Genomic DNA, 22,147 nt, shown 5'->3' on the forward strand with positions numbered 1-22,147 from the left:
ACCCAAGTTGGGCTGGTCTTTTGGTCTCATCCCCAGACCTGGCTCCGTCCTGGGACCCGAAACCCTGAGCCCACTGACAACGGAGGATGTTGAGGTCACTTGTCTTCTACTCGCAGCAGCTTTGGGCAGGCGTGGTGTTACTCCCCAGGTCTGCTGGTTCTTGTCATTTGTTTTCGTTTCATCCAGTTCTTACACAACGTTTAACGTTATTAGAATTATACATCATTTCTTTCCTAGGAAAGTAAAATACTTTTCTGAAATACCTTGGCATTTGGAGTTGCTGCAAGAACTGGTGTTCCTTGCACCAGCTTAGAACCAGCCCTAGGGCCCTCGGTAGTTGGTGAGGTGGACACATCTGGGGGATGATGGGCTTTCGATGGATTCACCTGTCCTGTCATGCATGGGTCTCTCTACCTCTGGACGAGACTTCCTTCGGCCAGCGCCCGTCTGTATTTGGCAGACGGGTTAGGAAGTAGAGATGGGAGCACAGGGAGAAGACCTGCACCCTGCACTTGAGGACCTCATAGTCTAGTTACAGCATTTAGAAACCCTGAGGATAAACTAGCCATTTCTGAGGCAGTCCTGTTGTCTTATCTTTTCCAATGCCGCAAGTAAAAAGAAAGCATTGCTGGCCTACAAAGGGAAAGGCTCCTGCTCTTACCCCCAGGCTCTGTTCTGGGCCCTGTACCACACGTACTGTACACGTAGCCTCCCCTTTTCATCTAAGGACTTCCCTCGGGCCCATCTCTGTCTCGGTGCTGCATTCTTCTTAAGGACTGCTTGGTATTTCTGACACTAAGGTTTTTGAATGATTGTAATGATAGTGTGATAGCAGCAATTCAGAGTCAGAAAGATCCTTGATGGGCTGGGCCAGGTCAGGAAGGCTTCTCGGAGGAGATGCGCTGAGCCCCAGGTGGTGGGTCCTGTCCTGTCAGCGATGCAGAGGAGGAGGAGGGCGGCCTCTGCTGCTTTTCTCTTCTGCTGGTCTCAGGGCTGACTGTTGCTTTCTCCTGCTCTGGCACGTGGCATTAGTACACGCTTAGTACTGTGCCGCCGTTTTAGTCCCCTGATGGTCGCCTTATTGGGCTTGGTTTTAGATGCTGGAGGATGATGGGAGGAGTTTGCCAGACAGCGGATTAGATGCTTCTCAGAGGATCTGAAAGATCTGTGTGAGGTGTGGAAGAAGAGCCTTTCACATAGTAACCCAACCTGGAGCAAGATCTCTGGCCTAAACCCTGGGAGCTAATGAATCAGGCAGCTATTTCTGGAGCTGACCTGGAGGAGAGGGCACACGTCTCTGCCCCGGGGCAGGTGAGCCGTTTCTCTGGCAGGGAGAGAAGGAAGAGGCTGTTCAGGGTGCACAGCCGGATCTGGGAGGCAGGCATCTCCTCTCAGGTGTCACATTCTGCGCAGGAAGGCTGAGGACGAGCAGGTGGTCTGGGAGGGACTGTGAAACCCACGGTGGGCTTTCCCGCTGGGGTCGGTGCCACAGAGCCTTCAGGTCTTCAGCAGGTGGGTGGGTTGTCACTAGGCATGGGCCTGGCAGTCAGGATGCAGGTCTGTCTCTGGTCCTTGGGTTATAGCCCTTGTGCTGTTGTCCTGTTTGTTCCCGCGCTAACCGGGTCCCTCTTCTGTCCCAGGCTCAGTATATCAGCTCCCCGTCCCCTGTCCTGGGCTCTGCCTGAGGTTTCCAGAGTCACACTTCCCAAAGACGTAACCATGTCTCCCCGACCCTGAACCTGGGCTCTGATACCATGTGGTTGGTTGAAGCCAAAGGAAAATTGACAGTGTGTGTGTGTGTGTGTGTGTGTGTGTGTGTGTGTGTGTGTGTGTGTGTGTGTGTGTGTGTGTGTGTGTGTGCATGCACACATGTGTGCATGGGCAGTTGGGGTGAGAGCAGGGCCCGGAGTTGCTGGCAGTTCTCCTTCCAGCAGTCGTACGTCCTCCTGCTGTGGCGCTACTGGAGGTGGCCTGGCTCTCTTCATCTGCCCCCTCCCCTCATAGTGGCTTTGGGCACACCCCTCCCTTGCGCTGGACCTGTTAGCCTCTGCCCAGTGAAGGGCTAGATGACCTTGCAGGCCCTTTGCTTCCAGAACAGCCTATGACTCTGCCTCCTGGCCTCTTGTTTATTTCTGAGGCTTCTCCCCTGAGTCCGGGTGAGCCCCCCACCGCTTCTCTCTGCCGGTTTAGGCCAGCTCTTTAGTCAGTCCTGGGAGGGGTCTGCCTGAGAGTCACTCATTTGAATAACAGTAATAATACCAGTGAGCATTTATTGAACGCTTGACAACGTGCTAGGCACTGTGCTGTTAGCGTTTTGCATGCCTGATCTCTTCATTTTCCCAGCAAGCCTGTGGGGTACAGATTACTGACGTTACTCGTATTTTACAGCACAGGAAGCTGAGGCTAAGAGAGGTTGTTACCTGCCCAAGGTTACATGGCCAATGAGTTAGATGAGCCTATATTTAAATCCAATTTGGTATGGCTTATTAAAATCTCTGTTCCTAAATTCTAATTGTGGTGCCTCCCACTAGATTGGAGCAGTGTGTCTTTGGGAATTGTGACCTGGATTGGGGCAGCAGTATCAGGTAGGGAAGGGTTTCTTCCCTGCTTCTCTCCAAACTTCCCATCTCCAGACTCTGCTGACAACCCACTGCCTACCCATCCCACCGCCCCTTCTGCTGAATCTCGGGTTCCTGGGAAGAGTTGTTGGAGCCTCTGGGGCCGCTTTAGCAAGGAGGAGGGAGGGCTGGGGAGATGGGGACGAGCTTTTCTGAGAACACAGCCAGTGCCCCCTGCACTGGGTTGTCTTTTTGTGTGCTGTCGGGTAGGGCGCAGAGCGCGGGCTGGGTCTGTGCTAGGCGGTCTCTGCCTGCGGGAGGGATGTGCTGATGCACACCTTGCCCGGTGCAGCCATCAGCATCACTGGGGTTCAAGGCGGTTGTCTCTCTGCTCCGTGAATACGGCCCTAAGTGGGCTCCTGCCTCCTCACGGCAAAGCTGTCCTCACCCTGCTTTCCACAGAGACCAGAGTTCTGCGGCCACCAAATACAGGCCTCCGTGTTTGAAGCCCAGAGGAATTTCAGCCCATAGAATGAATACTTTTCTTTGGATTATTAGTTAGCCAAGTACCGGCCTTCACACTGTGCACGCGCCTGGAATTGGGTTTCCTGACTCGTGAAGGGGAGGCATTGGCCCCACTCCCTTTCAGGAGACCTTCCGGTGCTCTAGTGCGGTATGACGCTCGCTGAGCCAGGGCTGGGCTGTGCCTGCTGACAAGCAGCCTTCCTCGTGGGGGCAGGTAGATCCGATCTGAGTCTTGCAAAAGCAAGGGAATTTGGCTGTGAGGTGCCCGAGGCCCTTATAGGTAGGGCTCGGTAGCGGGGTTGCTGAACGTGGCCGGATACAGACCCATGGGATCCATGCAGCGTGGCTGAACAGTCTAGGTGGCCACGGAGAAAGTGCTGTAGGAAGGAGGAGCCTGGATGTCTTTGAGCAAAGGAGTGACTCGATGGGCAGGTAGGTGTAGAACAGTGGGAGAGTGCTGCGTGAGGAGCCAGGAAACTGACGTGTCGGTGCTACCTTCTAGTTGATTCTGGACGGACCACGTAGCCTTCCCTCATGCAGTTGCCTATGAAATGGGACCATAGTGTGTTCTCTGCCTGTGAATGTGCAGGGATCTACAGACTTCAGTCCAATGATGGTGAAGAAAAGGGTGATGAGGGCTGAGTCTGGGAGCAGCAGGCAGGTGCCTTGGTGAGAAGGCGTCTATCCCACGTCCCAGCACTCTGGGGTGCTGCTGGAGGGCCCCAGAGGCAGAGCAGAAATGTGGAGGGGATACTTCCAGGACGAAGGAGTGGAGGATGAGCCCAGTGACTGTGTTGCTGGGGTCAAGAGAAAGCCAAGGGCTGGGGCGGGCGCTGCTTTCGGGGTCAGGTGCGAAGGCACTGAAGTTGCCGACAGCGCTGCTGAGGGAACAGGCTGGTAGGGCGGACAGCAGCAGCGTGGGGCTCTGCTGAGGAAGTGGGAGGAGAAAGAAGGGCATGATGCTGGCGCTCACACAGGTGAGGGAGAGAGGGGAGCTGGGGTGGGGGGTGGTGAGGGACCTGAAGGTGGCCCCTGGCGCACCATGGACTCCCCAGGGGTTTGCAAAGGCTAGACTCACTGTACCTGCTCCTTGGTGCCCTCTTTCTGCAGGACCAGGCTCCGGTGGGCTTCTGACTACCTGCTCAAACCCAAAGGGGAGGAAGAGAAGAGGCTGGGGTTGGTTTGGGAAATGCCACCAGCTCGTGTCGCTGGAGAGGGAAGGAGTGCAGAAGGAACCCTGGCAAGTGGGGCTGTTGGGGACCTGGCGTGGGAGTGTTTCTGGCTCATGGGGCTCAGTCTTAGGAATTGCACCAGCACGAGGACCCTCTGGTCTCCGAGCTCCTTGCGGGGAGGAGTGGTGATTTGATACAGCTGCTGCTTGCCAGGTTTGCCCAGTAGGAATCCCAGCGTGTGCCCAGGGCTGAGTCAGCAAGGCCTGAGGGGAGTCAGAACTGCATTGAAGGCAAACCTGATGGGTGAAACTGAAGGTCACAGGGGCCAGGCCAGGCCGTGAAGGGAGCGACATAACTGGGAGCACAGGTTAGGGAAGCTGGGCCGAGGGGGGTCAGTAGGTAACTGTGACATTGGGGAAGGCATCCAGGACTGAGGCCAGTGCCGCCGGGGAGCCCAGATCAGTGGTTGCCAGCTGTCCCCAAAGAAAGCCCCTGGAGCTAGCACTGTGGCAGAGGCTAGAAGAGGTCCGAGCTCTGCTGAAACTGGACAGCCCTCCCTCCTGCCTACAGGACCCTGGCAGTGACAGTGGAGGAGCGGCTTTGAGTGTGGCTTTGGAACCAGACAAGCCTGGATTTGAGAAAAATATAAAATGCAGAGCAGAGTAAAAGCCCCCACCCCTCCCACACTCTGACCTTTGTTTCTTGCATTCTTTCAGAAATCTGTATGTGTATGTGTGTGTATATATATCCTTTTAATTGTACAAAAATAACAATGCACAATGCACAATGTACCTTTTATCCCTTGCTTAATTTACTGGCAACATGGAAGAACCATCTCGTTCTTTTTAATGGCCATTTAGTATTCTATCCTATGGTATGCATTAGCTTGCCTAATCGGTCTCCAGGTGACAGATATCAAGGTTGTTGCTAGTTTGGGGTTATTTTGATACAGCAGCAGTCACAATGTACACATATTTTTGAACAACGGGACAATTATTTCTGTAGAAAAACCCTACATACAGATTTTCTGGGTCAAAGTTCTATGCACCGCCCCTCCCTGCCACCCCCGCCCAAAGGGGTTTCTACCAATTCACACTCCTGCAAACAGAGTTTGAGAGTTACAAATGATAGTAACAGAGCTGTTGTGAGGATTAAATGAGATAATGTGTAAAGCTTTCAGCCAGTCCCTGCCACATCAGGCTGTAGGGCAGGCCTCACTGCAAACTGGATCACTTTGATGAGTCAAGTAAAGTGCTGGGTTGGGTTTCGTAGTCAGCTTGGGGAAGGGGAGGTGGCAGGAAACAGTGGTCTGACAGCTGCTGAGCAGATGTCACCTTCATTCACACATCCAGGAAACTACCTGATGTGGGCCAGACACTGGAGCTCGGATGGAGCAGGGAACCAGATAGCGTGGCTCCGCCTTCACGGAGCTGACAGTCTGGGGAGAGAGGGAGACCTCGAACAGGTCTCCACACGTTGTGCTAAGTGCTCGAGCAGCATAGCACACTGCTGCTCAGTCCCCTCTGACTGGGTCTCTCTCTCCCCGCCCCCGCCCCTCCCCTCCCCTGCCCCCCAGTGTACGTGATGGAGCGGGAAAGGAAGACGGACGACACCGGGTGTCAGGCGGCCCTGGCTGCGTGCTGGGCTGCTCTCTGCTGCTGCTGCCTCCTGGACAACTTGGACTGAGCAGCCGAGACCCAAGTGCTCCCTGCAGGCCTGCTACCTTGTGTTACTGGAATAAACAACTAGTGCTGCACAGTTTACATTTTTCCTTTCTTTAAAAATTACCTAATATACAGACTTCAAAATTTTAGCATCTATGATAGGTGTGAAATGGTATCTCACTATTTTAACTTACCTTCCTGCTTACTAGTGACCTTGAACATAAATAGATGTTTTTGATTTGCCTTTACAAATCTTGTGAATTGCTTGTTACATATCCTTAGCCCGTTTTTTCTATTTGTTTGTCTTCTCTTACTGATTTGTAGGGAATCTATAAATATTCCACACACTAATATTTGTCACTTTTATAGGCTTGGAAATACCTTCTTCTTGTCTGTCTCTTAACCTTTTTATAGTGTATTTTCTAGTATGAAAGTTTTGTGTATTTTCTATTTTATTATTTTTGGCTGCGTTGGGTCTTCGTTGCGTCTTCGTTGCTGCACGTGGGCTTTTCTCTAGTTGTGGCGAGCAGGGTCTACTCTTCGTTGCAGTGCGCAGGCTTCTCATTGCGGTGGCTTCTCTTGTTGCGGTGCACGGGCTTCAGTAGTTGCAGCATGTGGACTCAGTAGTTGCAGTGCATCGGCTTCAGTAATTGCTGTGTGCGGGTTCTAGGGTGCACGGGCTCTAGAGCACAGGCTCAGTAGTTGTGGCGTACAGGCTTAGCTGCTCCATGGCATGTGGGATCTTCCCGGACCAGGGATCGAACTAGTGTCCCCCACATTGGCAGGAGGATGTTAACCACTGTGCCACCAGGGAAGTCCCGAAAGTTTCTAAATGTCATGTTTATCAATCTTTCCCTCATGCTTTGTGTGTTTTAATCTTTGAAAAATCATTTTCTATTCCAAGATTGCAAAGATAAGCCTATATTTTCTTCTAAAACTTTTTCACAGTCTTTTTTTTTTTTTTTTTGGCTGCATTTGGTCTCCATTGCTGCACGCGGGCTTTCTCTAGTTGTGGCGAGCAGGGGCTACTCTTCATTGCAGTGCGCGGGCTTCTCATTGCAGTGGCTTCTCTTGTTGCAGAGCGCAGGCTCTAGGCACGCGGGCTTCAGTAGTTGTGGCTCACGGGCTTAGTTGCTCCGCGCCATGTGGGATCTTCCCGGACCAGGGCTCGAACCCATGTCCCCTGCATTGGCAGGCAGATTCTTAACCACTGCGCCACCAGGGAAGCCCTTTCACATAGTCTTTAGTCCACCTAAATTTGTGTTGGATCATGGTGTAGGATAGGGTTCTGGTTTTCTTTTTCCATTTTGATAGTTCCAGCACCATTTATTGATTAGGTCACCCTTTCCCCACTGATTTGAAATGAGATGTGTCATATAACAAGTTCCTACATATAAATGGGCTAGAATCAGAAGTCTGGTGTGACAGGCATCTTCCCTGCCCCCAGGACATGCATACACACATACTCCTTTTTCTTCTTTAGAATTTTCTTGGATATTCTTGGCCTTTTACTCTTTTACTGTAATCTGGATTTTAGGATGAGTCTGTCAGTTTCTATGGAAAACTACCATGTTTGGCTTTAATCGGAACAGCATGTAATTTATAGAGTAATTGGGGGGAAGAGTTGATGTATTTAAGAGTGTTGTCTTCCTATCTGGAACATGGTATCCCTTCATTTTTTTGGACTTCTCTTATGTCCTTAGATAAAATCTTATAATTTCTTCACGTAGCTTTCGCATATCCTTTGTTGGTCTTTAAAATTGGATGTCTTCTCAGGTACCTTGCAGTCTTAATGCTATTGTAAATGGACTCTTTTTTTTTTAATATTACATTTTTTCGTGAAAATAATTTCTTCATTCCTGTGGGGGTCACAGATTAGATTTTTAACCCAGTTTTATCACAACATTGCCTTGGGACACTTTAAACTGTGGGAGGAGCAGTTCTTCAATCTGCCCCAAGTGTACTCCCAGGGAATCACCCTCCGACTGACATTCAGTAGATGCTGAATATCTCCAGTGTGGTAGGCGATGGACCACAGAGAACAGACCCCATCCCTGCCCCCACGGGGCTTACACTCTAGGGAGGGAACCAGACATTAAATAATCCCACAGGTATTATTGACATTCTGCTTTCCAATGAAAAGAAGATATGTATTGCTATGAAAACATATGAAAAGGGGACAGTCTGCACAGTCTGGAAGGGTGCTGAAAGATGAATAGCTGTTAATAGGCAAAACAACTGTAGGAAAAGCAGGTGCATAGGCCCAATGGCAGGAGAGAACATGCCTCATTTGAGAAACTAGAAGAGGAAACTGGTGTGGCAAAGAACAATGGGATGTTGGGAACAGATGAAGAACAGGCAGGAGCAAGACAGGGGGCTCACAGCCCCACTTAGGGATTTTGGTTTTTGTCCTGTGAGCAGTGGGAAGCCATTGAAGGATTTTAAGCAAAGGGATGACATGATCAAATTTGCATTTTTAAGAGCCCCCTTTGGCTTCCATGTAGAGAATGGTTTGAGGCACAAGTTCACATGGTGATGATGGAAAGACATGAACGTACTTGAGAAATTTGGAAGTAAATTCACAGGGCTTATAGATGGATTGGATATGGGGATTGAAGAAACGGGGAGTGGGGATGACTCCTGAGATTCTGACTGGAACTAGATGCCTAGTGGTGGTGTTTGTGGAGGTTGGAAACAAAGGAAAGGAGTATATTTGCTCAGGAGGAAGAAAATCATGTTGGGCTCTGAATGTGTTGGGTTAGATTGAGGTGTTTACGAGACATTCAAGTAGAGGTGTCAGGTAAGCAGTTGTATATACACCTGGAGCTTGGAGGAGAGGTTGGGCTGGAGATTTAAATGTGGAAGGCACTGGCATATTGGTAGTAACTAGAACTGTGGGAGTGAATGAGATCACATTAGGTAGAAATGTGGAGGGAAAAGAGAAGGTGGCAGTGTAGGGCTGAGCTTTAAGGAAAACTGACTTGGACCTGTAGATGATGAACCTGCAAAGAAGTCAAAGATGGAAAACCAGGAGAATGGGATGTCCTGAAAGTAGAAGAATTAGTATTAAGGGAGTGATCAGTAGCATCAAATATTGCTGGGAGGTCAGAACTCAAAAATGTGCGTTGGACTTAGCCACACTATTGTCTCTGAGGGGTGGACTTCCCTCCAGTTCCTATTCTGTGAAGGACACCAACAGAGGGAAAGACAGGATTGCTAGGACCAGAATACAGGATTGGAGGAAGGCAGGCATTTGTGTAGGCGTGGAAGAGACAAGCTCAGAGTGCAAAGAACCAGCTGGGCACCATGAAGGCTCAAAGCCTCTGCCAAACTGGAGAGAACCATGCAAAAAAACAAGTTCCAGAAGGACCAGACACCAAGTAAGGGAGTCAGGTTATTGTCGCTCAGCTTTGAGCCTGGGCAGAGAAGACACTGCTCCTCAAGTAGACTGTGTCCCCTGGGGTGGCTGGTGGAGGGTCCAGCACGCAGATTATCAAGCATGTGGCTATCCTTGCTGGGGAGGCCCTTCTGAACAGCAGCAAGTATGGATCCGTCATGACCACCATTTCAGCCTTTCTGATAGTTTTCAGATTTTTCTAATATAAATTGTTCTATAAGAAACTCTCCATGCAACTCCAGTGTGGAATAGATACTACGGAATTGCAGTTGAGGCAAGGACGGGCCATCCCCTACCTTTTTATAGAATCCCAGGGACCTGAGGAATGCATCTGAAAGCCTTAGGTCGTTCTGGATTTTCCAGTACATTTGGCCAAGGGAGATTTAGGTTGGATGGGTTTTGCCTCTGGGATACTGCCTTATAAGCAGAATTATCAGAGTGTAACTGCTGGTGTATTTTCTGAAGATCTGGGGGGTACTTTATTGCTGAGTAGTATTCCATTGTCTGGAGGTAACAGTATATTCATTCACCTGTTGAAGGACATTTGGGTTGTTTTCACTTTTTGGTGATTATAAATTTATGTACAGGTTTTTGAACGTAAGTTTTCATTTCTCTAAGGAGTGAAATTTCTGGCTTAAATGATTAAGTGTATATTTAACTTTAAGAAACTGCTACTGTTTTTCAGAGTGGCTGTACCATTATGCATCCCCATCAGCAATGAATGAGGGTTCCAGTTGCTCTGTATCCTTGCCAGCACGTATTGTCACTGATTTTAATTTTAGCCATTCTGATAGGTGTGGAGTGGTATCTCCTTGTAGGTTTTTTTTTTCTTAATTAAACAAGGATTGTATTTATTTTAAAATTACATATCATACTCAAGCTGCCCTCAAATGTAATTTAATTTTCCATTATCTACATTTTTTTTTTTTTTTTTTGGCTGTGTTGGGTCTTCGTTTCTGTGCGAGGGCTTTCTCTAGTTGCAGCAAGCGGGGGCCACTCTTCATCACAGTGCGTGGGCCTCTCACTATCGCGGCCTCTCTTGTCGCGGAGCACAGGCTCCAGACGCGCAGGCTCAGTAGTTATGGCTCACGGGCCTAGTTGCTCCGCGGCACGTGGGATCTTCCCAGACCAGGGCTCGAACCCGTGTCCCCTGCATTGGCAGGCAGATTCTCAACCACTGCGCCACCAGGGAAGCCCCATTATCTACATTTTAATCCTTGTAGTTTTAATTTGCATTTTTAAAATGGCTAACGATGTTGTCGTGTACATATTCGCCCTTCTTATACTATCCTATTTGGTGAAGTGTCTGTTCGAGTCTTTTACCCACTTATAAGTTGAGTTGTTTTCTTATTGTGGGGTTTTGAGAGTCTTTATATGTTCTAGATAAAGGCCTGTGTTGGATATTATTTGCATATATTGTCTCCCAGTCTGTAGCTTGTCTTTTCATCTCCTTAACAGATTCTTCTATGGAGCAAAAGTTTTAAATTTTGATTAAGTCCAAATTATCATGCTTTTGTTCTTAGGTCTCAGAACTCTTTGCCTAATTCCAGGTCATGAAGATTCTCTTCCATGTCTTCTTCTGAAAGCTTTACAGTTTTGTGTTTTACATTTAGATCTATGATCCATTTTGGGTAACTTTTTACATAAAATGTGAGGCTTAAAATGGTTGAGGTTTTTGGGTTTTTGTGTGCCAATTTTTTCAACATTTGTTTGAAAAGACTATCATTTCTCCATAGAATTGCTTTTGCATGTTTGTCAAACGTCAGTTGGCCACGTTTATGTGGGTTTATTACCGTCCTCTCTATTCCGCTCCTTTGATCTGTCAGTCCCTTCACCAATACCATAACCGTCTTGACTATTGTAGCTTTATATTAACCTTAAAATAAGGTAGTATGAGCCCTCCAACTTTATTCTTTTTCAAAATTATTTTAGTTATTCTAGTTCTCTTGCCTTTCCATAAATTTCAGAATCAGCTTATCTACAAAAAATACTGCTGGGATTATGATTAGAAGGCCTGGTGGGTATTTAAATGGCATGACTTGCTCCCTCTTATGTGCCATAACCTCTAAAGAAGCAAGGCAGCCTGCTCCTTCATTTGCTATGTTGTGATTATTCCAGCTTATGATTGATTATATTTGTGTCTTTTGAAGTTTGGCGGTAATGAAGTATGTCTACATCAAATTGGGCAGGAACAGCCATGAAAGGATGACCAGTATGTTGAGGGGCTTGTGGGCCCGGTCATGCTCTAGGGCAGGTCAGCCACCATCATTCACAACCTTGGTCTCCATCTGTCTCCCTCCTGAGCAGGTAGAGCAAGACTTGCCAGTCATTAGAGGAATCTCCCTGCCTCGGGCTCTTTACACCTCTGCCACAGGGTCATAGAACTGTCCTGTACTGGGCATGATCTGATTTTTTCTCTAGATTTTCCTTTATTTCTTCTGCCTGGCATAACAGCCTCACTCGTATTTATTTCTCAAACAAACAGACACATTATAAGTATATTCATGATATGTCATGAGATAATGAACTGCTTCCTCCTTTCTCCTGTAGTAACACTACCCATGACATCAGGGCTTCCCATGCTCATCTGTTTGACCTTCCCCAGCTCACACCCATGGTTCCTGTGGTCTGAGGCAATGGCACAGGCAGACTTGGAGAGGAAGAGCGGGTGCTGAGGGAGCGCTGCACACGTCCTCACCCTGTGTCCTCCCATCATTGTTCTTCAGTCCCCTCCCCAGTCTCTTGGCTGACTTAAGGATACAAGAAAAACTGCTTTCTATTCTCCAAACTAACACCGGCTGTTCTGTCTCTTCGCCTCAGGGTATATGAGATTACTTGCTGAAGTCTTCTGCCTCACCCTAGCCAACCATTTGAGTTTCCCTTTTCGTCACTTTCTTCTCTCATCAGCGGAAGCAGCAGTTCTTGGTTATCTCCTCAGATTTACCAAAAAAAACCCAAAACCTAAAATTATCTAAGTTTTTCGTTGTGTAAGCTCATCTGGATAGAGCACCCCACCCCCAAGCTGCTGGGCCCTCGTGTCAGCCTGTGGCATTTCTGTGGATGTGCCGGCCCTGCCTGCTCCTGGGCCTGGGCTGCTCCCTGTGGCTGTGTGGTCAAGACCAAGCTCTGTGCGTGCTGCTGGGCCAGCAAACACGGTTGTAGAGGCTGCACTGGAATGCCTGGCACCTCTTAGGTCTTTAGCTCTATGAACATTAACAGTGGAATGTCTATCAAATTATGAAAGATAACGTTTGAAATGTACTATATGATCTCACCCCATGGTGAAACTTGGCTGTTTGTAAATTGAGATTTTTTTTTTTTGGTCCCATCTTAATAATGATATTCACCTTTGTCCTCATCCCATTTTCCCATGTCATCTAAGGCAGTAGCTTCCAAAACTGTCTTTACTTCCTATGGAGGAGGACGCAGGGGCTCTAAGAAGTCAAGTGACTTAACCCGAAGTCACCCAGCTATGGCAGAATAGAGCCAGGACCTCTCAGCTCAGGTCTGCAGGCCCTGGTCTTGACCTCTTCTGTCAGTACAGGGTAAAAAAGCAAGCCTTTATTTTTTGTGTTATGTAAGTGGGGTGAGTGAGTTCCAGTCTCCCGCTTGTAGAACAGCGTGGCCTTTACTGGAAAGTATCAAGCACTGCTGGATCTCCAGGCACGCGCACCCAAACTGGCAACTTCCAGCATCGCATTGAGTTCCGCGTGACGAAGAGGCGGCACTCGTGCACTGTCACACGCCCTGTTCAAGCTCCTCAGCAACCTTCTTGCCTTCTGCGGCATCTCCATTTGGGAAGTGGGAGGATGGTCCTTTCACTTTAATGTTTTGTGACAGTGGACAGAAAACGCTATCAGCTCCTTTACCCCATTTCTGCACATTTCCTAGACTGAAAAACAGATTGGAGGGAACTGTTTCTCGAAAGACACTCTTTTATCCCGAGAATTTAGTCCTTTTCCTGAGATTCAATGAACAAGGCCACCCGTCCTGCTGGAATTTTCGAGGTTTTGAGTTGTGAACTGATCACATTTGACTGGCTTTAATTTTAAGGTGTAAGGAGAAACACCCTACTTCAGTTTTAAGTCTTTTTAATGTGTACATCCCTTGTTGACTGTTCTCTTTCATATTATGTTTTTCTACTGGCCTTAGTGTCTGCATTGTCTTAATGCTAGCCATAGACTCATCACGTCCAAGCAAATGCTCACATGTGTATGTGTGAGGGTTTCTTTACTCCCTTTACCTAAGGAAATGGGATGTTTCCAAATATTTCACCCTGTTCTCTTGAGGGGCCTCAACAGCTAAAGTTGTTTGTATTCCGCCTTCCTAGCCCCCAATACACACACACACAGCCCCTTGCTTCTCCCCTGGGTTGTCTCCTTTCCCATTTCTGAGCAGCTGTGCTTCATGTGGACTGCCAGTTCCTCTGCTTCTGTCATCCTGTGATGATTTGGTGCCACACATACGAATACCAATCCGAATATGGATTGGTTGGAGGAGCCCCAGGGCCCCGCACACAGACTCAGAATAATAAAACAGATTTCTGGTGATTTTTTTCTGTAGGATGTCATCACATTGTGGTTCCCATTAAGTCCTCCCTCCTTCACTCCATGCCAGGCCCTGGGCCAAGCACTTCACATTCTTATGTTTTTGTCACAAAACATAGGCTCTTAGGCACTACTTCCGCCCACCACTTCACAAGTGTGAAGGCTGGGGCATGGGGAAGCTGTGACCGTCACTTGGGCAGTGCCCCTCCAGAGCCCATGTACATAGCTCTTGTCCTTAGAGAGCAATTCAGGTGGTGGGGTGCCCAAGGAAAGTCTGAAGTAGATTTCTTGAGGGGGACGGTCCAGCTACACCCCACCCCCAGGAGGTGCCTTGTTCTGGGCCAACACACCCACCGAGTGGTTGCCAGGAGGGTCCCTGAAATTCACTCCGTCTCCCAGTTCACTGCTGGACCAGGTCCATTCTGCCCTCTCTTTCGGACACACTGTGGAGTAGGGTGAGGGCTGGATCTTGCTCTCCCACAAAGACAGTGGATTTCAAGGGAGAACCAGGCAACAGAGGCGAGGCCTTTCACCTGTCCATACACATCCACGTTTCAGGTCACTTGCAGCCAGGCTGCTAATTTGAAGTAAGCCTAATCTTTTTTTTTTAACATCTTTATTGGAGTATAATTGCTTTACAATGGTGTGTTAGTTTCTGCTGTATAACAAAGTGAATCAGCTATACCTATACTTATATGCCCATATCCCCTCCCTCTTGCATCTCCCTCCCTATCCCACCCCTCTAGGTGGTCACACACAGCTGATCTCCCTGTGCTATGTGGCTGCTTCCCACTATTTTACATTTGGTAGTGTACGTATGTCAGTGCATCTCTCTCACTTCATCCCAGCTTACCCTTCCCCCTCCCCGTGTCCTCAAGTCCACTCTCTACGTCTGCGTCTTTATTCCTGTCCTGCCCCTAGGTTCTTCAGAACCATCTTTTTTTTTTTTAGATTCCATACATATGTGTTAGCCTACGGTATTTGTTTTTCTCTTTCTGACTTACTAGTGAGCCTAATCTTGATGTGCAGAGAGCACTGGGCCAGGAGGCAAGAGGGCTGGGTGATAGGCCAGGACATACCTTTAATTCACTATGCGACCTCCGTTACCATCTCCCTTCTTTGGGCTCAGCATTCTTTTCTTACCAAAAAATGACTGGCCACATGATCTCCAAGGCAGTTTCATTTGCAGTTCTAGCATCTAGGATGTTCTCAATTGTCCCAGCGTCTACAACCAACTCTGTCCCAGTGGCCCCAGCAGGTCTAGCGCAAGGATAGGGCCACAGTAGGTGGGGGCAGTCCAGTCATACTTACCAGACTGGTATGACATGTCCAAACGCACTTAACTGTTTTTGTTGTTTATGAAACAATTTTACTATCAGGTCTACTGTTCATAAAACTGATTGGGTTGGAGAGGGCTAAGGTACAAGCTGGCCTGTGACTGAGCCTGGGAAGGAAGAGGCTTGGGCCCACTCTCCTCTGGATGCTCTGGGTGCGATAGGCCGGGGTTCCCTAGACCCTCAACAACCCCTCAAAAGGCTGGGCTTTGGCCAAGATGGCCGCTTGGTTTTGTCCAGCAGCTGCCTCCTCAGAGGATGGCGGTAGCTGTACTTCTGGAGATCTCGGAACAGTGACCCCCACAGAGGTCAGCAAACTCTCACCCTTTCCAGACCAATCCACAACAACACTTGGCACTGTGTCTGGACAGTGACGGTGGGCTGAATGATTGCTCAGTCGGGTGGCAGGCAGTAGATACATGGATGGGTGAATGAATTGGCTGGCCAGCTCCCTGACTGTTCTGCCTCACAGTGGTTATCTTGGGACACTGAAGCAGGGAGAGGGACAGACTTGGGAGACATGGCTGAAGCTGCAGGAGGAGGTGGTAGTGAGGGCAGTGAGGCCCAGGTGGCCTGGGGAAGGTCCCGAACTGAGCAGGCAAAGGCAGCTGCTGTCACAGAGCCTGGGCCAAGGCTGTGCCAGTGCTGCCATCCCCGTATCCCTCCTCTACCTGTGGAGGAACAGGAAAGTGGAAGATATTCCTCACCTCTCCTGCTCTTAACCTCTAGACTGCAGTGAAAAACTACACGCCCTTGATTGCCTCTACTATTCCTGGCCAACCTTCACCCCCTCACTGTCCCCCTCTGTATATTTACCTGGTGCTCATGGCCTTCAGAGCAGGTGGCACGGTGGCACTGCCTTTAGGGCACCTTTTCTCACCAGTGCAACCCCCTTGTGCTCGAGTAATAAATGATCCCACTGCACATGCACACCCAAGGAAAGCTGTGTGTTCTCCTCTCTGCCCCTGCATGGAAGGGGCAGGAACCATCCTATGGCTGTCCTGAGATTTTACTTATTCCTAAGATGTGGGAAGATCCCTCTCTTCTGCCTCTGGTCTGAGCAGTAGGAGGGCTGTTCGGCATCCTCTGATACCTCCTGGAAGGCTGGCCTTCTTCTGTTGGTTTGGATGCTGGTTTAGAAGATGGGGTAACTACAGGCCTTCTGCCTCTGGCAAAGCTGTCATCTCCACTGGGGGCACTTCCGGGGAGGTGCTCTGAGTAGAGAAGCAGCTTGGGTGCCCATCACTGGTCTTGGTCACAAGAGGCCAAGGTGCAGCTTCCTTAATTAGCTCCCGGAGCAAGAAGGCCCCAGACGTCAGAACTCTCTGGGAAGCCCCAGTCTTTTTGTTTGCTTCTCCTTACTAGCTGTCTGGGTTGGGACTGTGCACAGATGCAGAGACAAGTAAGAACGGCCTAATAAGGCTCAATTACCACTTCAAAGCCCTTGATTAATCATTTAAAATGTCTGAGCTGAGCAAGAAAAGGTTTCAGATTCCAGGATGGGGCTGACTGAGGAACTGGAGCCTTTAGCAGAGTAAGCCTCTGCTCACATTCCTGCCCAGGTCCCTGTGTGGTCTGGAGCCCCACTTGCCCACTGCCTGCCCAGAACCAGTAGCCCATGTGAATGGCCCCCCTGGGGTTGTACAATATGGATGTCCTAGAATTTGGGACTGCTGGTTGGTGTAGCTGGAGGCCCTGGAGAAGACCCCAGGGCTTGGTGGGCAGTTGGGCACAGGGGGATGCATACCTCCAAGCATCTTGCATCTGTCTTCTCTGCTTCCAGCAGAGAGGCAAGAAGGCAGATGGGGAGCCTCTTCCAGAATCTGCTCAGCTCCCCACAGGTTCTGCACCCAAGACTTACCTGGGTCTTTATGACCTAGTCTGGGCATCTGAGTCACATCTATATGCTCATACACCCCTCCCTGCACATTCCCCCAACCCCCTTCACCACCACCACCACCTCCTTTGCACTTGCATTCACATGGCAAAGCTCTGAGTACCTGGCTCTCTGCAGGCCCCACCACTGGGCTGGGGCTGAGAACATTGAAGGTTGGTACCAAAGGGCTGTGTGAGGCAAGAAAGACAAGCTGGTGAAGGAACCCCTGGACCTGATCTCCAACTCAACCAGTTTTCTGGAAATGGAGAGTCCCTTTAGTCCCTTGCCTGGGACCAGGGCACAGGCTCCCGGCACTGGTTGAACAGGGTGGTCTTGGCTCCTGAGACACTAGATAGGAAATGGGATGGTTAGCCTTTTGGCTGATATGTGTGTGAGCCAATCTGTAAAGCCCTGCCTGCGTCAGAAGGAGCTGGAGCCCAGCCTGTCCCCAGGCTGGCCACAAGGGGGCACTTAATCCCTAAGTAGGCACTCAATGTGAGTAGCCTCTGCAGACACCAGACCCTCTGCTCCCCACTGGGCACTGACTGCTCCCAACTCCACCCATTGCACTTTTGATCCCTCTCGACTTTTTCCTCCTTTAAAAGAAAAAAAAATTTTTATTTTGGAGTAATTCTAGATTTACAGAAAAGTCAGATAGTACCATTTCTGTATACTCTTGATCCAGCTTCCCTTAATGATTAACATCTTACATAACCATGGTCCTGCCCCCCCTTTTTATGCCCAGCTTGCCAGTGTAGGCCAGTTGCCAGGAAGGCCCATGTGGCCTGGGTGTGGAAACACCTGTATTAGAATCATCTCTGCCCCAGCTCCTGCTGGGTAACCAGTACCACCAGAAAAGTTGTGGTGTACACAGTCCCCTGGCTTCAAGTACCCAGGGAGGCTGTCATGGCCCAGGACTCAGGTAGCATGGGCTGCATCCTAATGGCTCAGCCAGGGCAGTATGGGAGCTCTCAGGCAGATTCACCCACTGGGTGGCAGGGATGGGGACACGTGGCAGATGAGAAGGTGTGAGGAGCAGAAGCCCCAGGGCGGGGTGGTGTCCTGGGGCACACTAGGCCTGCAGCTCAGTGCAGCGGGCACCCTCTAAAGGTGCAGTACCTCAGACTCTGCAAGTAAGCAGGGCATCTAGGCAGATACAGTTGTAAAATATGCAATTTCTGGGTCCCACCGCGGGTGCTGTGAGGAACTGTGAGGCCTTCCTCAGAGCTTTCTCCTGGGCCACTCATCCCTGCTTTTGGTGATGGAAAGAAAAGCAAGGAAAACACAGGTCACTCCTACCTCCGCACCTACCCTCCCACACACGCACTCTTCCACTCCCATCTTCTCAACAGTCTGGAAGCATAGGTTCTGTCCTCAGCTAATGCAAGGAAAAAAGTCATAAGGGCTTTGGAAGACTCGGTGCTCCAGGAAATAAGTGACTCGGGTTTCTAAGGTATGTACAGCACTAACTACCCCTATCAAGGTTGATGCAGCCCTCTGGCTTGAAGTCCTCTGTTTTGTAGCCAGACTGATTATTTCTAACCTCTGTGTAAGCACTGTCTGGGAGTAATCAGCTCAGTCTCTCCTGCCCCAGGTTGTGGAGTATGGCAGGTGAAATAAGCCCTGGCAAGGACAAACTTGACTAATGGAGAAAGGTGATTGATAGAGGAAGCAAGACTGGGACATTTTTGTTTCCCTGACTAAGCTACCTTAGGTTCAGTGGTTTTGAGAGGAAGAAGGGCTGGGAGCAGGGGAAGCAGTGAGGAGACAGGTGTCCCGCAGGGTTGTGAAGATCAAATGGTGCTGAAAGGCCCTCAGCACAGCTCCAGGCACATCGTGAGCACCTCTGTAAACGCCAGTTTAAGAGAGACTGCAGGACCTGGCACATAGCAACCCAACCTCGGGCTGGGTCTCAGGCCTGGGTTAAACAGGCTGTTTCCAGAGCTGGCAGAGGAGGGGGATTTTATGTCCCAGGGGCAGCAGAGTGGCAAGGAGAATACAGCAAGAGATTATTCAAGGGGGTCCACAGCCAAATGTGTTCTCAGTTTCCCTGTCCAACACTACCCATGCAGGATCAGGGGAGGCTGGGAACTTGGGCAGGTGGCAGGTGACACCCTGCTGTGGTGACCCCCGAGTTTGGAGTGCCCAGGCCTTCAGTGGGTGGGGTGGGCTCTGGCTGGAGTGAGAGAGGACTGTCCTGGAGCCCATTCACTCCTGTGCTCCTCCTGGTCCCTATGCTATCCCAGTTGGGGCCTGAATTCACATCCTGCCTCTGGCTGGTCCTGTGCTGAACAAGAGACTTGACCTCTCTTAAGTCTTGAGTTCCTTACCTGTGAAATGGGAATGATGGTAACATCTATCTCAAAGTTACTCTTAAGACTAAATCAGGTCATGTGCCTTACCAGACCTCAGAAAAATAAATGGGTTGTCGCCTCCTCTTTGACTAGGCTTGCCTGGTGGTGGGTCCTGTCTCCCAGACCCTGAACAACTTTGTCTGTGTTGAGAGGGGCCAAATGAAAACAGGCTGAGATTAGACCTGTGCCGTGAGAGAAGGGAAAGGGATGTCTCTGTGGAGGGCGGCTGATACAACAGAACCTGGACAAGCTCACACTAAACCCAGCGTGTTCTAGCTACTATACCAGGCTCCAGAGAGAAGAGTTGCCAAGAGAGGAGGTATAAAAATAGATACACAAAAATAGAACTAAAAGATGATTGCCAAAGGACTGGTTTAATTTATAAGATTCATGTATTCATGAACTTTCAAAAAGTTTAAGATCCTTACTGCTTATTACTGAGTTTGATGATGGTTGTTTTGAGATTTTCTTAAAAGTGGCTGCAGATCCTCCGAGGCCAAGGTCAACTGTCAGACATTCTAATGGGAAGCGAGGCTGACGTGAGCCAGAGCTCACGAGTAAAGGGTGGTTGGGGGTCCTTCTTGATCTGGGGATTTGTTTGGCACTCAGATCTCTTAATACAGCGCTTAGCCCTGACAGGGCTCAGATTTCCTACTCCATTCTGAGGAAACGCAAGAGTACCAGACTCCAGCCATAGCCTCCCACTTGCCTAGGTTTTCATCCTGCCTACCATTGCTTTGTGCAAAAGTTTAGAGGCTGGAGCACATTCTGCATTGGCCAGGTATGAAAACCAAGATTCTTGGTTAATCTTTTAAAGCCTAAAGCCCCTTTTTAGGAGATTATAGTTACTCTCTTGCTCTTGGGAGATGGCTTAGCTGTAGCTGAAGAAATGCCCCCCAGTTCCCCTGTAGGATTCAGGACAGAGTGCTGCCTGGTTTATAAACCAAGTAGGGTTAGCCAACTCTGGCCAGAGAGCAATGGACATTTCTTACTTAACTGGCTGCCCTGGTGTGAGGCCATTGGGTAGGTTCCCTAGCGCTTGCCCTCCTGCAGGGATGAATGTCCTTAGGAGGAGGAGGGAAAGTAGTTGAGCCACCCTTCCTCCATTCATCACCCGAGACTGCATAAGCGGAAAGGCTGCACCAAGTCTGCTCAGTGGCTTTCAACTGCTGTACGTAGCTCTCCCTTGGTCTGAGGTGTTGGCCCTGTAGAGCCTGGGGTTTGTGCCGGTTCATTCTCACCCTCTCTCCCCTTCCCCATCCAGTGTATGTGGTGGAAGACCAAAGAAGGGATGACCTGGGCCCATCTACCTGCCTCACAGCCTGCTGGACTGCCCTCTGTTGTTGCTGTCTCTGGGATATGCTCACCTGACCACCCCGGCTCTCCTGTCGTGCCAGCTCTGCCGCCACCGCCAACAAGTGTGCCTGCCCCCATCTCTTCTGATTGCTGAAATCAATGACTAGCTCTGCACAGACACTTCTACCTTCAACGCAGTGGGATTCTAGATTAGCAGGGGTTGCTGCTGTTTAATTCAGTGACTTGATCTTTTTAATGTTCAAATCCATTTCTTATTGGTCCTTCACAAATGTGCTAAATGACTTTCATTTTTTTGGCCAAAGGCTTAGTGACAAAATATATATTTATAATTTTAAAATTATACATTCAAGGTAGTGGCATGATGTAACATACCACTGAATGATTTCTCTGCTGACACCCTGTATATTTCAATAAATTTGTCTAAACCTCAACTGTCTCAGTTATTCCAGATACAATCTAAGCCCTGGGTTTCTCAGCCACTGTCCAGTATATGATGAGGAGCCGATCTACCTTTTCATTCTGGCTGCTACTAGGGAGGCAGGGTCCAAGGCCAGGTGTCCTTCAGCCAGGTCAAGGAGTCCTCACCGAGCTAGTATTCTCTCCCTAGTCCCACTGAGATACGGACTCACCCAGGAGCCACACTGGCTTTTACCCAGAGCCTAGGAAAGGGCATCTTGGTAACTGTGGTGGCTGCCCCAGGGCCTGCTCTGGAAGGAGAAGCCACAGTTGGGGCTCAGGGCCAGACCTGAGGCTTTCTCTTCCTGCTATCCCCTCCCAGAACCCAACCCCCGTCCATTGACACACAAAGAGAGCTGTCATAATACAAACTTGTCAGCCAGGCCATCCATCTCAGTTTTGGCCGCAGGGTGGCGCTGAGCCACCATAGCAGCAAGTCTAATTTTCCTTCTTCAGCTGGCCAGCCCTGAGAGGCACAGTTGACAGCTCCTTGCCTAACCTCGCCTGCCCACTTTCCCTCTGAATCAGCCAGGTGCTGATAAATAACTACCAGCTCTCTCTCTTTAAAAACAAACAAAAAGCCAAGATTTTGTAGCATCACCTGATTTCTGTGGAGTAAATGGTAGGTCCCACCGTAGCTGATTTCAAGCTACCAACGTGATATCCTGAACATGGAGTTGGGAAGACAAGGGCAGGAGTGCACTGCTATGCAGTATTTCCACCATCCAGATACAATAGACTGTTCACCTCAAAAACACAGATAATGGCCAAATTTAGTAAAGTGATTCGGAAGGGGTAAGTTCTAAATACTTACTAACCTTATTTTTAATATAATTTAATGGTAAATTTACAAACTTAATTTTTAATAATGGCTACTGTTTAACAACTGGCTTGCAGCAAAGTTCCTGAAAATTAAATAATTGGCTCTCCCGAGCCAGTACAAGCCA

General features: G+C 49.3%; 1 protein-coding gene across 3 annotated transcripts in view; it reads left to right on the top strand.

Annotated features, from left to right (window-relative positions):
* CYSTM1 (cysteine rich transmembrane module containing 1) overlaps positions 1-6,018 on the top strand; it is a 53,824-nt gene extending 47,806 nt beyond the window's left edge. For all 3 annotated transcript variants that reach the window (XM_061189678.1, XM_061189679.1, XM_061189680.1), the window contains exon 3: positions 5,832-6,018. In XM_061189678.1, the coding sequence (XP_061045661.1) occupies positions 5,832-5,941 (110 nt within the window). In that variant the 3' untranslated portion in view covers positions 5,942-6,018. The remainder of the gene's footprint in view (positions 1-5,831) is intronic.
* Positions 6,019-22,147: the final 16,129 nt, after the last annotated feature.

Source organism: Eubalaena glacialis, chromosome 4, assembly GCF_028564815.1.
Source record: "Eubalaena glacialis isolate mEubGla1 chromosome 4, mEubGla1.1.hap2.+ XY, whole genome shotgun sequence".
In the NCBI taxonomy this organism is placed as follows: Eukaryota; Metazoa; Chordata; class Mammalia; order Artiodactyla; family Balaenidae; genus Eubalaena; species Eubalaena glacialis.